The following is a 17479-nucleotide window of genomic DNA, read 5'->3' as shown; positions in this document are numbered from 1 at the left end:
AAAAAAAAAAAAACAAAATAGCATAGTGGACTAAATTATAATCATTGTCCAAATGAATAAAGATTCAGATACAACTAGAGAGAAAGCCAAAGTCTAGGTGTTCTGAATTCAAGCTCTCTTCTAACAACCTGATTCACCTATCTTTATAATTACTCAAACAATTAAATATAATAAAGCAGAACATTTTCCTGAGTCTTGTCTATTAACACTTTTCAGCTATGTCTCTGGAATAACTTTTATTACATCTGAGTCATAGAAATAAGCTAATTCATGTCAACAGTATTTACAAAAATATTAAAATTCTCCTTAGTGATTATCTACTTAGAAAGAAGAGTATACAACATTGTTCAAACCTGTGTTGCAGAGTGTGGGAAGGATGGTCTACTCCTTCTGCTCCTTCCAGAAACTCTATTTCTTCCAGCAACTTGCCCTGTAGTTTCTCAACATCTGTCAGTTGCTCTTGCAAGCTTAGGTACTCATCTAAGCTGCTGTCCAGCTTAGGAAGCACAATTAGCATCTCATCCCTATTCTTAAACCAATTCACCTGTAAAAAGATATAAGGGAGATAATTGCAGGCTTAACTATGAGATGTGATAGTGTCTGTCAGAAGCATCCTGTCAGTACATCTTACATGCATCATTCATTCACATTTTAACATAAACCTGAAGGAGGTGAGGCATCACCCACATTTTACAAGATAATTAATGTAGTCAAGTTCACAAAACCATAAACTGTCAACCCCATGATACTATGTAGTTACCACCACCACACAAAACAAAGTTGCATCACTGGCTACCATGGAATTTAAATGACGACCAAAGGAGATTATTCAATTAAAGAAACCTTAACAAAAATCACTGGGAAATACATTTCAACCTACTTAAGAAGATTAAGTTTTTTCAAAACATTAATTCACCCAGTGATTATGAATGGTGACTGCATCCTTGTAGAGCCAATAGTCCCATTTCACTGCCATTGCATTACACAGTCTTGCAGGAAAAAAAAGAAAATCTAATGAAAAATCTTCAATTTTTTAATGTTTTTTGTTAACTGTCTTAAAAAAAGATGACAATGACAATGCCACTGGCTTCACCTTAATTTCAGCCACTCTGGATGAAAAGAGACTGCGGGTGATTTCGCGTTCCATCTCTCTCTTGCTCTGTTTGCTCTCGGCCTGCTGGCCACCCCCACCATAGACAGCACCAGCAAAGCCAGCCTCGCCCCCAGCTGTCCAGTCCACCAGGGGGTCGTACACAAAGGCCTCCAACAAGGTCAGCAGGGTCTCCCTGCCACGCCGCATAATGTGCAGTACCTGTTTTCAAAAGAGTCTTGAGTTTTGTCACAAGTTTTCTCATTAAAATGTACTTTAGTTTTGCATTTCATGGGTTTTGTTAATTTAACAGGTACACGAAAAAGTGTAAGAGAAAACAGCATACCTTACGAGAAGGTGTAAGAAAACAGCATACCTGCTCACACGAAAGCCTAAAAACACCTTCTACTCCAGTTACACCCAAAGCTGTTTCAATGTTCTGTGTCATTCGAAAAGGTACTTTCTCAGGAACTCTAAGGCTTTTACCTTGAAAAGACAAATTGTATTTTTGTCCTTTCAGCCAAAAAAAAAAAAAAAAGACCCTTGTCCTCATTTAAATGTAAAAATCCACATTAATTTTACCTTTCTCGAAGCAAACATTGTAATCTATGTGAACCACCTCTCCAGTTGTCATATCTATAAGAACATTATCCAGATGTCTATCTCCAAGGCCAATGATGTATCCAACCATAGACATGACTGCAGTAGATCTGGCATAAGACTAAATAAAGAAGAAGAGGGGGTAGCAAGCTCAGCATCATTAGCAAATTTCCCTCCCAAATGAAGTTGCTGCTCTAAAATTTCTAAGACTGTAATCCTATTGCTGATTTCTGAAAGAACAGACAGCACTCCTGGAGGCTGCTGCATGTTGTCGGAGAGACTCTGCACTGAGTAGATACATACAACACTGTGGTCTGTTCTGGTCCTACTTAGTTATAATCAGAATGCTGAACTTAAAACAACTATTCTTTGGTCTTATCGGTTTTCGCTATCTAAAATTTTTATTCTTTTTCATTTCAGCCACAGCCCCCTCCATTCTGTTCTCAGTTATATTCATGCCTAATACTGCAAAAGTCAAGTATAAGTCTCTGCAGCTCTTCTTGCATGCTTCTATCTATGCAAGTGTCCTTTATTCTTCCGTCCCCTTTCTCTAATAAATCTGCTCTTTAAATGTGGGGGGAATAAAAACAAATACAAGTTTCAAGCAAGGCAGGGGGCAATAATAGAAGATGACAAGACAAGACGAAGAAACTAGGAAAAGACAATATACCGCTTACGGGTCAAGATGAAATGCTTACCTGTGTGACTCTCCACCATTCATCAGGTGTGGTGCAAGATGACCAAAGTTCTTTAGCAAGGAGATTTGGGGGTGTGGCCTCCATCAGTTCCTCTAACACTGCCTTCATTACATGAAGAGGCCAATCCCGTCTGGACACATCCAGACTAAGTCCAACTGCTTTCAAAGCAGGACCAATTTTACTATAGTAAAGTTCACTAGGTCGGGGTACAATTCCAGGATTCTGAGTTTGGTAGGAATCTTGAGCCTTAAAAAGACATTTTAAAGGATTTAAATTTCATAAAGATCAATTTTACTTAAGTAGGGATAAAGATTATTCCAAATCTATTTTTAAAAAAGATTTATTTTTGCATACAAGAACTGGAGTACAGGCCAGAGGTGTAGGGAGTGAGAGAATTCACCAAAGCAGGTAGCAGAACAGGGAGATCTACTGAAATAACACTAGAGAGGGGAGCAGCAGGCAAGACAGGAGAGGTCTGCTGCACCCTGTGGGTCAGCTCCCTGGCTGAGGATCTTCCCTTATGATGCAGTGGCTACAGAGACCTTCATAGCTTTCTGCACTTTAACATGTTGTGCCACCAGGGAGGACCTCCAAAATGTGGTATTTTAAAAATGGACTGTTCAGTGGCATTCTCCACCTATCCAGCTAAATTTCAGGCACCAAATAGTAAATTCTTTTAGACTACACATCTTTCTTACCATCTTTCTACCTTTCTAATACTTTATTGAAAAACTGGTCAACCCTGATACTTACCTTTTTCTCCTTTTTTAAAAAAATATTTATGCATACAGAACTGGGGTAAAGACCAGAGGTGTGGCGGGTGAGAGGATCCACCAAAGACAGAATAGGGAGCAGAACAGGTGGCGTGACTGAAATACACTGCTGAGGGGAGCAGTGGGGCAGTATCATTTCGGTTGGTTAAATGTGGGAGCCTGAAGCCCAAACTGTATGAAACTGACCTGCATAGCTGTATCAGTTAGCACATACCTACTCTTAAAAGAGACTTAGCTACAGTGTCTCTAATAAGGGCCCTCCCTGATGGCACAAAGGTTTTAACAGTGTAGTACTGTGAAGCCACTTTAGTGCAAGTTCGATCCCAGCCCCAGGGGTGACCTGCATGGTGCAGCAGACCTCTCCTGTCTCGCCTGCTTCTCCCCTCAGCAATGTACTTCATCAATCTGCCTGTTCTGCTCCCCACTCTTGTCTCTGTAAGTCCTCTCACCGTGCCTGTATGCCAGTTATCTATATGCATAAATAGCTAAATCTTTAAAATAGTGTCTCTAATAAAATTTTCAGTCTGAATCAAAGTATAAGTTTCACAAGTACAAAATAAGATATCCCAGAGATTAACGAAAAAATTTTTTCTTATTTACACTTATCATAAGAACATGAGTTTTAAAGCAGTCTGTACAAACTTTAAAAAAAAAAAAAAAAGACCCCAGTAAGCCCAACAGAAGTTTTAAGACATGAATAGCGGGCCTGCCTGGTGAACAACGGGTTAAAGCACAGCACAACGAAGCTGTCCAAAGCCACAGGGGGTTGGGGGCGAGTGGTGAATAGCTCCTTTCTCGCCCACTGCTCCCCTCAGCAGTGTTTCACGCAATTGGCCTTATCTGCTCCCCACTCTGTCTCTGGGGAATCCTCTCAACCCCCGCACCTCTGGCCTGTACCTCAGTTCCGTTATGCATAAATAAAACTTAAAAAAAATAAGACATGCAATTATCACAATACCTGTGCGCTCATCTGTTAAACAAAGTTATTGTTTCTGCCTCTTAAAGCTTCACTTTTATAAAATGTGTCTCAACATTTTCTAGATACCAAGTTTTTACTTCATCAACCCTTATAAGCTTTCCAAAATGCTTTAAGTGCAGTAAGTCTATAAATATTTCACTTACAACAGAATAGGCCAACATATGCTTATGAACAGTCAAACAGAAGTACATTTACACTGCAATTTTTACTGACCTTTTGTGCCTGTAAGGCAGCTTCTCGCTGTTGCCATCGTTTGTAAAGTCCAAATAAGGGCGTGGCTCCATCCACCCACTGGATAAGCCCCGACCGTGTTCCAAGTGGTGTTACAGAGTAGTGCCGGGCATGGAAACGGGGTGTTTCCTGGCGATTGATGGTAGCAAACATGGTGTTCACAATCGACAGGAACTGCATTATTCGTTCATCTAGATGTAAATCCTCCAGTCCTACGGAAACAAAATTAGAGCTGCTAGAGTACCTGACTGAAGGGGTGGGGTGTGGCGGAATGGGATGGAGGCACACCACTTTTTATGGGCTCAATTCGCAAAACCAGTTAAGAGCCAAGAGACACAATGAGAACATTCTGTTCAGTCACAAGCTATTAGACACTAGCGTTACTACTAGTACCTCAGTTGTTCTGCACATTAAGTTCACAAGCATGAGTTCCTGCTACAAAGGCTCTAAGCACTTCCATTCAAAATCACGTAAGACCAGGGTGCTTCAGGCTGTTTATGACGATCAGAACTTCACCTAACACAATCCCCTCCTACCATACACACACACAAAGTATTAATAATCAGACTAATGTTCTTTAAACTTCTACCTTTGAAAAGGTAAGGATAGCTCTTCCCATCTGATCCAAGAAAGAGGAGTTTCTTTGGCTTGGTTTTGGTAGGTAAGATTGTGATGGTTCCGCCCACACTGTGGATTGTGACAGTGTCTCTGGCTGAGACCTCTCCAGGAAGGGCAATTTCAGTATTAGTCATGGCAGCCAGCCATGGACTGATCTCTTCAAGACGCAAGATGTAACTTGCACGTTTCTGTGCTCTCTGCTGCAAACTCAGCATTATCTGTATTGGGGTGGGTGGGGGAGGAGGAGTTTATAGTATTACCACACTTATTTTCTCCCACATTCATTCATAAGTACCAATAAAATTAGCTAATGTTCTAGTTTCTACATATAATTTGCGAATACATATTTGGGCCATCCTCAGAGGATAAACAATGGTGTAATGACAATTTCTACTTTGAAGTCCCACTGTCTCCTCTCCTCCTACTCTGTCCAAGGAAGGCCAAAATATAACAATTCAGACCTTGCAACAGAGCAAAAGACACAGCTGTTTACTGTCAGATAGACACACCCTAGAAAAAGAAGAAAGCTTTTAAAAAACGTTTTTTAAAAAAAGTTTTAGGCCCTCCCTGGTGAGCAGCGGGTTAAAGCACAGCACTAAGAAGCTAAAGCCACTTCCGCATGAGTTCGACTCCCGCCTGCCCCGGGGGTGACCACATGGCGCGGCAGACCTCTCCTGACACGCCCACTGCTCCCCTCAGCAGTGTACTTCCTCGATCTGCCTGTTCTGCTCCCCACTCTGTTTCTGGTGAAGCCTCTTGCCGCCCCTGTACCTCTGGCCTGTACCCCAGTTCTGTATGCACAAATAAATAAATCTTAAAAAAAAAAAAAAGTTTTAAAAAACCTGGTAATGATTATCTCAAAATTCAGTCATAGTTGTGGAGATAGAGGTACTCTCAGGCAGGGACACCTGCGACTCCCAGTTTTGTTTCACTGATTCCACTTTTTTAAAAAGATTTATTTATTTGTGCACACAGAACTGGGGTACATGCCAGAGGTGCAGGGGGGGTGATGAGAGGATTCACCAGAGACAGAGTGGGGAGCAGAACAGGCAGACTGATGAAGTACACTGCTGAGGGGAGCGGCGGGCAGATCATGAGAGGTCTGCCGCGCCATGTGGTCACCTGCAGGGCAGGCAGGGATCGAACTCACGCTGAAGTGGCGTTAGTTTTTTAGTGCTGTGCTTTAACCCGCTGCACCACCAGGGAGGGCCCCTGATTCCACTTTTTTAAACTGCATCACAACGTTAAAGGGAAAAATTAACTTTTAAAATTATTCTTTAACGTATAATCATAAAATTTTCCTGTATGATTTACTTTACACACACATAGACGCTTTTAAAGGTATTCTCCTGGGGCCTCCCTGGTGGTATAAGGGCTTTTATCAGCATTTTGAAACTATTGGCAGTCACTGCAGCACAAGTTCAATCCCTGGCCAGGGTGGTGACCTACGTGGCTTGGCAGACTTCTGACCTCCCCTGCTGAAATACCTTCAGGGGTATTTCAGTCGGTCCTCCTATTCTGCTCCCCACTATCTCTGGTGATTCCTTTCACCCCTTCCATCTCCCCTAACCTCTGCCTTGTGCACCAGTTCTATATGCATAAATAAACTTTAAAAAAAAATAAACACTATACTCCATAGAAAACACAAGTACATTAAAATTTCATCTTTTATGAAAATGTAGCAATCAATATTAAGCTTAGGACCAGCACACCTTCCTAGTTTGATTTCTTACAATACATCCTTCCCTGCTATGAAACCTCTACAGATGAGAGCTCACAATCCTAAGGCAAACTCATCCTCAAATTTTCAAATTGAAAACATCATTTCCCATTCTGCTTATAAATGACTGGTCACAGGGTGACTTTCATGGGCTTACAAAATCTTGTGTTTCAAGAAAGGAGAATACCCTTATTTAAATTTTGTATACTATAGGGAATTTCTCATTTTAGTTGCATTTTTGAGATTCTTCTGTACCTCTTTAAATGGAATCCAGCTGCTTCCAGGCTTTGCAGGGTTTGATGGTGTCTTCAGTTTTTCCAGGGCATTTTCAATTGCATCACCATAGTTATCCTGAAACCACTTTTCATGAGGTGTTTCTGCGGGGGCTGCTGTGATGCTCCTCACGTGCTCCAAAGCAAACACAATGGGCTTCATCAAAGCTGTGTGCTTCTCTCGCATAATTGCAATTTTCTCTTCTCTAACCAGGGAGATAGAGTTTTACACAAACAGAATTTAAATGTAACAGGTGTATGTAAATAGTATGGAGGATAGCACAGCAGCTCACAAACACAGGATGATAAAAAACAAAACAAAACTCAGCACATAAAAAGTGTAACAAATGTCTGGGAAGATGAGTAAGTCCTGGAAGTGGGTAGTAATGATGGCTTCACAGCACTTAATGCAGCTGTTTAATGCAGGTGGCCTGTACACTTATTTAAAAAGAGCTTTGTTTCTGGGTAAAGTGTGTGTGAACATACTTGCGTAGAGTGTTGTTGTTTTGGACTCTTTTCACCTCATCTTCAAGCTGCTGAATTCGTCTTAGGACATACATGTGCTGCTGTAACAAAACTCCCAACCAGAGCTCGTCCCAGAGAACAGTGACCCTGCGCAGCTCAGCCACAAGCATCTGAACCTGCGAACACATCACATCCAAATTCCTCACCCACAAATCTACACGCAGCACAACTCTGCAAATACTACAAACTCTAAGTTAAACGGGCGCTTCCTTTGTTCATTACTCAGTTACAGGAGCCAAACTGATGATCTTAGCTAATGATACTGATTTGTAAAATTACTTTTGATTACTCTAAATTGTTGTCCCTCAAATATTTCCAGATAGTTTTTATGAATTCTGCTATCGGACTGGGTGAGGCAAGGAAGGAGGTAAGGTAAGAGAGAATAAAAATTGCTTTTTTAAACAGCTACTAGGTTTTATTATTGTTGCTTTTTTACCTGTAACACCATAGTTGGGTTTGCAGAAGACAGCTTATCTACAATTTTGCTGTAACAGTCTTGCATCATAGCTTGGTCTTCATTTAATCCACTTTTGGGTTCATCCTTACTGCTATCCTGAGAAGCAGGAGGACTTCCTCCCTCACATTCAGAAACGAGCAATTCTTCTCCTTGAATATTGCCAAGTAAAGTTGGAATTGCAGAAGAAAATTTATTTCCTGTAATGAAATAGGAGCATAAGGTATTCTTTGGATGCTTCTTCCGTGTGCACTTGTTGAGTTCAGAGGAAACATTATCTATTCAACTCCAAAGCACTCTTTAAAAAGTACCTTCTGTGCATTAAACTGACCACAGATCATAACTTGTCTTTGTGACAAGAGTTCTGTTTTCATTATTAATGTTATAAGCAATAAAGAGAATAAGGGATTTTCAACAAATAAAAACATTTTTTCAGCTAAAATCTAACACATTGTTTTAGTCCTTATCTGCCAATTACTCAGCTCAATGAACCCGAGAGAGCTATTATTTCTCCAAGGCCTGGTGGGTCATTTTTGGGACTGAAGGCCAGGAAGTGAAGCACTTGTCTCAGTGCCAGGCATGCACTAATTAACTCCCTTAATAAATAGTAATAATAATAGAAAAAAACTACAAACCATTAATGCTAGCACTTAAAATTTAAAATTATTTATTTAATAACACTCTGCGTAAGAATTTATACCTAAAGTAGCAGCATTTTTACGCTCCGTACCTGAAGCCTGCGACTCACTACTAAGTGATATGGTGCCCACTATCGCAGGGTACAGGATGAGATGCGGGGAATCCTGAGCCACACGACAGAGAAGGTTACAAATACTTTGGCGCACATACACTTCAGGATGGTTTAAGCGTGAGAAAAGCTGTGGAATAATCCCTTTAGGGTGAAAAAAGAGATGCTTAAAAGTCATCAAAAATTGTCAACATAGTTAAGTACAAAAGAATTAAATTTAAAATCTCAGTACTAAAGGCCTCTAATTTCTGCCTGTGATAATAAAGAAGCACACACCACAGTTCTTGATTTGCAAGTCTGGATAGGGTAGAGAGCTTTAATCCACAGTAGAGCAATTCAAAAAATGTCCTAGCAAAATGTAATTTCTGTGAATGCCTGTAAAAGGCAGACACAGACAATTTTTACAAAGGGTATAAAATTTTTTAACCTGATTTTTACTGCTCTCCCCAAAATTCATTTCATATATAAAAAGCTTCAGTTTTCCACTTTCAAAAGGTAAAAGAAATTGCTGTAACCAGCAATCTAGGGAGTCCTACAACCATTAACATAGTGTGAGTGCTCTGGGAAACTGCCCCCCTGCACCCCCCAATAAAACCATCTGCATGGATTTAAAGTCAGAATAGACTCCACGCTGTTTGGTGAAGCAGCTATGCAATAATCAACTTCACTCAGGTAAATCATCCTTTCAAACCCCAGTAATCACCAAGGAACCCTTAAAGAAGACAAACAGTGGGTATCTCCCAGTCATTCTGTCTGTACAGTTCATTCTTTAGAAATCAGGAAGTGATGAAACCCCAGTAATTTACCCTCCTTTACACACAGATAGCATCAACACATCTTCAGGTCAAGGCTAACTCAGAAGTTGAAAAATTTGTGCCTATAGAGTACCAGCAGCCCCCTCAAGAATAATTAATATTGACACCACTCACCTGTTCCTACCTATATAAACTAAACTCAAACTTTGACTGCTGAAACAGTTCTCACGAGTGAAATCTCATAGACTTTTCACTGGGTTTCGAAACTTCACTTTGATTATCTAAAACTCATTATCTAACTATTGCTGAAATTTTTACTCCAACTATTCTGTAACAGATTCAAATAAACACAAAGGAACATTTTTTTTAATCTTCTATATCCTACTGAGAAACAACTTTTCCTGGGACACTTCTATAAATTATCACCTCTCCACGGAGCAGTGGGCGTCGTTTCCAGGCCGTGCTCCAGGTACTGCCGAAGTTCACCCGCATGTTTCACCAGCAGCCGGAGCAGTCTCAGCGTAGCCATCACAATCACATCATCAGTGCTCTGCTCTGCTCGAGGACTTAAATGTAACCTGGGGTCATCTTCATCTAAAGGAATCTAAGAATAGAAAAAGAAATATTTTTAAAATTTAGAATGCAGTTTTCATCTACTAGGACAAAAATGTTTAAATTTTCTTAGCTACCTACCTGGCCAGCATTGAGTTTAAGGAAAGTAAAATATGCACTGCAAGACAGTTTGTACAAGCTGAATATTCTATCTACGACCTTCCTCCACACTTTGATAACGCCTTCTGTTGCACTTTCATCAAGTTCTGAAAGCCATGGGCAGCTTGATATTAACTGACGCCAGATAACATCAACCATGTCATCTTCCTCATTATCTTCACTTTCTGTTATCTGAAGCGTTATATCCTCATCCTGAAGAAAATTGAGAATAAAAGGTTATATTTAAACACAAACTGAAATGAAAGACTTTCCTCTTATTTTTTTTATAACATAACATCATTTTTCTTAGGTATGAGAGGCTCAACTTACTCCACTGTATTCTCATGTTTACTGCTATACATGCTAAATGAACATCAATACACTATGCTTCATCTTTACTAATGTAGTTAATTTAAAAGGCTATAAGCATTAACAAAGATTAATGACTGCCTTTTAAATATATGCTTTTAATGTTTCCATGACAATTATCTGCCTGCAGAAATAATCTGTTTAAAAGCTAAATATACACAAACGACAGCCACAAGAGGTCTTATCCTCTATAGTACTGTGCGTGTATTTAAAACCAGCTCTGAAGACATCAGTACATGCAAAAGTCTGGAGCTAGAACTGAAACAATACAATTTAATGTAACTCAGCTAATATTGCCCAAACTCTCATAAGCTTGCAACTAAATATTTAATAGTTACAGAATTGGCAGAACTTTGAGAAGAGAGAGCAAATCCTTCTGATCACTGATTTTGAACTGTGGCCATGAATTAGAATCACCTAGTAAGTAAGCTTACACACTCACAAATGCATGACGCACCATGCCATCCCATCCAAAATATCTGGGTGGAGCTCTTCCCTATCCAATTTTTTTTTTTAAAGATTTATTTATTCATACAGAACTGGGGTACAGGCCAGAGATGTGGAGGGTGAGAGGATTCACCAGGAACAGAGTGGGGAGCAGAACAGGCAGATCGACAAAGTACACTGCTGAGGGGAGCAGCGGGCGGGTCAGGAGAGGTCTGCCGCGCCATGTGGATCTCCTCCGGGGCAGGCAGGAATCGAACTCATGCAGAAATGGTTTAAGCTTCTTTGTGCTGGGCTTTAACCCGCTGCGCCACCAGGGAGGGCCCCCTATCCAATTTTTTAAAGGCTCCCAAGCTAATATCAAGAACCTAATTTCTAGTCAGAAGAGCAATTAAAAGACAAATGTAATTTACATAAAAGCAACTTCATCTTTCGTAACAGGACCCTACAGAAATTACTTCATTTCTTAAGTACATTCTTTTTTTTTTTTTTAAGATTTATTCATTTGTTCATACAGAACTGGGGTACAGGCCAGAGGCTCAGGGGTGGCGAGAGGCTTCACCAGAGACAGAGTGGGGAATAGACCAGGCAGATCTACGAAGTACACTGCTGAGGGGAGCAGCGGGCAGGCCAGGAGAGGTCTGCCACGCCATGTGGTCACCTCCAGGGCAAGCGGGAATCGAACTCATGCGGAAGTGGCCCTAGCTTCTCAGTGCTGTGCTTTAACCCTCTGTGCCACCAGGGAGGGCCTCTTAAATACATTCTTACAAAAACATTCTAACTCAATTTCATCTTATCATTCTAAGTTTTAATTTGAAAGGATAACTGCCTAAACCCCATTCAACGTTTTAAACAATACAAATGATCCCTTCAAAATCAATAAATTGAAACAATAATCTAGACAACATTTCTTCTACACATTGTATCATGTTTCCCTTACCTGAATCCCTGCTGGCCGACACACAGCCTGTCCAAGAATACTATATATTCTCTCTTTTTCTTCTTCAGTTATAGTGTCTGGAAGCAGATTTTGAACTTCAGATTTTTCTCTAGGCAGCAGACGTACACCTTCTCCCTGGCTATAAAAATAAACAAGGTCTCAATAAACCAGAACTTTACCATGTCCACAGGCATTTTAATCACTAATTCTTCAATGCATTAAATATAAGAAATATACATTTCAACATACCTTGCATTGTCGACCACCTTTCTGCCCCACCTATAAGCCCAACTAGCCAAAGCAGCCCACGATTTTGCTACTTCAGGTGCTTGTACTGAAGACAGATGATACAACTGTCCCAAAATGAAGTCAGGTTCTCCAACTCCAATATGAACTGTCACAAAGGAGGAGAAAGTAATGAGAGAACTCAGCAATGTTATGTTCATAAACTTCTGATGGCATGCCTTAGTATTTTACTCTAATCCAATAAATTCTGTAATATTATAGTATATAATTTGATGAGCCATACTTTTAAGTTGTAGTTTTCTAAAAGGCTAGAATCAAACACTTACCTTCCCAAATATGCTTATCACCTTATAAAAACATCAAGGCCTCTCATGATACTGAGCTTTGTAACTTCATCTGTCAATGCATCGTAGAATGTCTTACATAATGAATTTGCTATTCCTCATGATCAAATTCAACTTAAGCATTCTGACAAAAATAATATGTAGATGATGTGTGCACAACCTCATCTGATCAGAATTAATGAAGGAGAGATCTTTATTCCCCGTTTAACAGTGAAGAAATCACCCATGAAAGTCACACTTGCTATATAGATTCATAATGAAAGTAAAACATAGCCCCCGTGCCTATCAAGACCCTATATAACAATGCAAGGAATTAAAATTCTAGACTTTACAACACAATGAACATATATTCTGACATTATACCAATGTGAGGTGAGGGGGAATTCTAAGTATCTGATATAGAACCTTACTGCCAGCTATTCATATCCCCCCCCCTCGGATATTATAGAAATATGCCTGCTTATTTACAGGAAATATATTGAATTTCCATAGAGACACTGCATGGCAAATGATAACCAGCATAACATTGTAAACTTTAAGAGAAAACTGATTGCTAAAATTACTATTTTAAAGCTAGTAAAAAAGAGAAATCCTACCTGTAGATTCACTCTCAATCCTAGGATACTCTTCTTCCACTGTATTAACAGATGGCAATTCTATTAATGTTAGTATGTTTTTAGACAAAGTAGAGAGACCTGAGAAGTTCTGCTGTTGCTGAGCTCTGTAAACCTGTTTCAGCTGCCCTGAAATTTCTTTCCATTCTGCCTGGATCCATTTAGCCAGTGTCAGAATTGACTTGGCAACTGCATATTCAGCTTTGGCAGACTTGCAAAAAGATATGGCACAAGAACTCAACATTTCCATTGCATGTGTTGACTGGCCTACATAAAAATTAAAAAATCAGCATTCAGAAGTCTTAAAAACATTACTTCAAGGTAAAAACGATCAATTTTTGAAAACAAGTAAATTCAGTGATAAAGACCTCTGGAGACCTTTGTTACTTTAATAAATGGTGATAAAATTATTTTTAGAAGCAATAAACTACAGAGATCAGACAAGTACACATAATTTCTTTTTCAAAATTCAAATGTGCAAGAGCAGGGGGAATAAAACAACTTTCCTATTTATTGTCTTATACCAGACACAGTAAAGTTCATACACATAATTTTTAGTATAGCAGTGTATTAATCAAAATTCATTTCACTAACCTGCTGTATATAGCAATTTGGTCTTTTCAATATCAAGTTCAGGCCCCCATTTTTCATCCACTTGACTCTGAGTTGATAGTTTTTTAAAATGCTGGACTAAATCCTGTGCTGTGGTTGTCTTTCCCAGCTGAACCTCACTACACTGTGCCAGAAGTCTTGTTGCAAGTGACACATTCCCACGTTTTCTAGCAAATTTTGCTGCTGTCAGGCCTAATTCCATGAGATGGCTTCTAATTGGAACTGTTTGTTCTAGAAAGAAAAAAACATTTATTAGTCCCTGATCTAAGTCCAGATTGCATAGAATGTGGCCAAAGAGCTCTTCCCCCAACTATTTCCTTTCACCACCTCCAAAATAAAGATCATTCAGCTACTACTGTACATAGGGCATACAAAAATAAATCTGTAAATGTTTGTTGAATAAATGTACGCAAAAATTAAAAACCATTCTGAATCTTTGCAGTCAAGCACTCAGGCCAAAAGGTGGGGAATGAGGAAGAGACTAGCCTAGCCCCCCTTCTTCTGTAAGTGCCCGATGCCCGTCTACCACGCCATTCTCTCCTGATTTATTCCTACCTTCCTGAAGACTCCTCTTCATTCTCCCTCCTGCCCACTACCCTTCCACCAAAACTGGTGCTCCTCGGGGTCATTCCCAGGCACTCTCTTCTTCTCACACTTTGCATACTCGCCCCGGACAGTATCATCTGCTCCTGTGGCTTCAATTCCCATACAAATGCTGCTGACTCTTGAGTCTTAATCTTGAGCACAGACCTGACATCTGAGGCACATCTGCCTACCAGTCTCCTACATGCAGGCATTTGAAGGCCACTTTAATCTGTGCCACGAGGAGTTTATTTTTGAACCTCCCACAGACCCTTTCCTCCCTTCCTCAAGGAAAAGCATATGATCAACCTGGTACCTGAGCAGGTGCCTGGCAATCACCTTAGATTTCGCTGTAACTCCCATCACATACGGCCTTCTGTCCCTACTGCCACCACACTGATTACCTTTATGAAGGGTTTCAGTCTAACTGGTTCCTCTGACTTGTCTTGTCTTCCTCTAATCGATTCTCCAATGTGAAACTGAAGTGACCTTACACTGAAGTAAATCTAAACATTTCAGTTTCCTTTGATGGTTTCCTTTAGGCACTGACTGATGCCTCACATTCCATTCCAATCTCAATCACATCCAGCTTCACTCTTCCTTAGGTCATTTGATCCTCTACAATCTTTCATGATTTCCAGTTGCTTTTCTACTCAAAGCAGTCTGCATTCTTTCTCATGTTACCTCCCTCTGGTCCTTTTCTGACTCCCAGGATTAAGCTAGGTGTTCCAGCCATGTGCTCTTTTAGCACATGTGCACTTCCATTCAGCACACCATACTGCTCTTCCTTGTCTGATGTCAGTTTTCCCTACTAGACACTAGAAATCCTTCAGTCCTAGGGATGCAGAAGAGAAGCATGTGTTGTTCACCATTATATCCCACCTTCAAGCAAAGTACCTAGCACAAAGCACATATTTGATAAACACTTGCTGAATAAAAACAGACAAGTCAGGAGGGAGTGGAGTCCTATCTCCATATATATTTCTGATTTTTTTCATGCCTATTTTAAAAGTTGCCTGATATGGGAAGGGATGGAAGGAGATGATAACTGAAGTTATAATATAAACCATGCTCTTAAGTAGGGCTTTTATAGGTCTTGTCTTGTCTCCTGTAAGCCTTTCACGAGTCTCATGAATGAAACAATCCACTTAACTGAAGTTCAGTAACTATCCTAAGGTACCTCAATTTGGAAGTGTTGGGGTTATCATCCAAATTCAGGTCTACATGACAATGAGCATGCAAGTGGGTCATAGCTGCCAGACCATGTTGTGCAAATCCATTTCAACATTATCTTAGTTGATATTTAATACTCAAAAATCACTAACTCTACTCCATCTACCATGTTTCTGACTAAAATTCTACAAAATTCTACTAAACTCTCTATTTTAAATGAATAAAGCCAAATGCTAGCTAGTATCCCTTTAACATGACAGATGTGACAGATATCTGTGACATTAAGTATTTATACAATCACTAATTCCCTAGTCATTGGGAGTGGCTTTAAAAATTTCAACATTCACAGAAGTAATTTTTAGTTTATTTCTAAAAAAGAATCTGTATTCTGAAAAAAAGTATGTCTGTTTTATTAAAAAGGGACATTTTAATGGACACTGTACAAAGTAAGATCTATAACAGCCACAATGCAAACACAAAGGTGCCAACATCGGGAAAATGAAATAAAGTCATAAAGATAAACTGTACTTATGTGTATTCCACTAACTAAAAGTAAAGGCCAACAATACCCAAGATGTAATGACAGGAGGGATGTAAAATGTACAGCTATTTATAAAACTACCAAAATGTCTTGAAATTTAAATCATATGACCAAAGATCTGCACTTCCAGGCACTTATTTAAGAGAAATATAAAGTATACATCCAACCAAAGACTTTATTTATTATATTTCACAGTAGCTTTTCACATTAACAGTCCAAATTTGAAAACAACCCAGATATCCTTCAAAGGTTCAAAACATAAGCTATGATACATCCTTACAATAGATACTACTCAACTGTAAGAAGATCACCACAAGCCATACATGCAATGTAAATGAACTTTAAAAATAAAATGCTGAGTGCCTTCCCGGTGGTGCATAGGGTTAAGTCTCAGCACTATCAAGCCATCAGTCATGTCTGCAGCACGAGTTCAATCCCCAGTCAAATAGCTGACCCACATGGCACAGCAGACCTGTCTTGTCTCACCTGCTGCTCCCCTCAGCTGTGTATTTCAGTAGATCCACCTGTTCTGCTCCCCACTCTGTCTGGTGAATCCTCTCACCCCCATACCTCTGGCCTAGACTCCAGTTCTTGTATGCATAAATAAATGCTTGAAAAAACAAATAAAATAAAATGCTGAGTATGAGAAGCCAAACCTAAGAGCATACACCATATGATTCCCTACAGTGACAGAAAGCAAATGAAAGGCTGCCTCAGATGGGAAGGTGAGTGAGATGACAATAAAAAGGGCCCACAGGAGCTTTTTGGAGTAAGTAAATAATTCTACAAGACTTGATGTATTTGTAGAGATAAACGTAAAATGTCAAAACTCAAGGATCTATACATTAAAACTGTAAACTTGTATATTTGTGGTTTTTTCCCTGCCCCCAAAAAACCTGTTACCTTTTATTTTCTCCAACAACTGACTCTGGTACATGGTATATCGTAAAGCCTGCATCCATGGCCTCACATCATGCTGTTTACATGAACGTAAAGCTTCACTGAAGAGTGGAATAAGACAGTCCTGCCAGGGGAAAACCAAAGCTACTTCATGAAAACATCCTCCTTTTATAGGTATAGTTTGAGTTTAGATACATTTCCTCAGGTCAACTACTTCACTTTTTCTGAAGTTTATCAACCTCCTCTCTTTCCTCATTGTATCTTCCAGTCATAAGTGGAAAAGGCACTCTAAGATATTTATTTTGCAAAACAAAAATCCTTTTCAGAATACTAAGTCTTAATTTTTATTAATATATATCAACAGTAAACATCTTTCTATAAAAAATTAACCGTCTATGTGTTATAAAACAAACATATTACAGGAAAACATTCACAACTATTGCTTTATAAATACATTTCCAATGATTAAAATTCTCTTCAGAAGACCCTAACTTTGGTTAAACTTTATCCTATCCAGGAGGAGAGTGGTTTTCTTCTTAG

At 39.5% G+C, this 17479-nt stretch overlaps 1 protein-coding gene across 1 annotated transcript in view; it reads right to left on the bottom strand.

The window, feature by feature from the left end:
- The window catches only part of SMG1 (SMG1 phosphatidylinositol 3-kinase-related kinase), a 92350-nt gene that overhangs the window by 21670 nt on the left and 53201 nt on the right, over window positions 1–17479 (bottom strand). Inside the window, exons 29-46 of the mRNA XM_004692098.2 lie at window positions 16943–17063; window positions 13726–13974; window positions 13114–13398; window positions 12177–12321; window positions 11928–12066; window positions 10157–10387; window positions 9890–10067; window positions 8691–8852; window positions 7943–8160; window positions 7468–7622; window positions 6965–7187; window positions 4961–5207; window positions 4354–4583; window positions 2389–2634; window positions 1673–1811; window positions 1467–1576; window positions 1094–1312; window positions 354–544 (exon numbers count right to left, since the gene is read on the bottom strand). Of these exons, the coding sequence (XP_004692155.1) occupies window positions 354–544; window positions 1094–1312; window positions 1467–1576; window positions 1673–1811; window positions 2389–2634; window positions 4354–4583; window positions 4961–5207; window positions 6965–7187; window positions 7468–7622; window positions 7943–8160; window positions 8691–8852; window positions 9890–10067; window positions 10157–10387; window positions 11928–12066; window positions 12177–12321; window positions 13114–13398; window positions 13726–13974; window positions 16943–17063 (3488 nt within the window). The remainder of the gene's footprint in view (window positions 1–353; window positions 545–1093; window positions 1313–1466; window positions 1577–1672; window positions 1812–2388; window positions 2635–4353; window positions 4584–4960; window positions 5208–6964; window positions 7188–7467; window positions 7623–7942; window positions 8161–8690; window positions 8853–9889; window positions 10068–10156; window positions 10388–11927; window positions 12067–12176; window positions 12322–13113; window positions 13399–13725; window positions 13975–16942; window positions 17064–17479) is intronic.

This window comes from Condylura cristata, unplaced genomic scaffold (assembly GCF_000260355.1).
Source record: "Condylura cristata isolate star-nosed mole 26May11 unplaced genomic scaffold, ConCri1.0 scaffold00032, whole genome shotgun sequence".
NCBI lineage: Eukaryota > Metazoa > Chordata > Mammalia > Eulipotyphla > Talpidae > Condylura > Condylura cristata.
The sequence above is the reverse complement of the archived record's forward strand: the minus strand, read 5'-3'. Positions and strand labels throughout refer to the sequence as shown.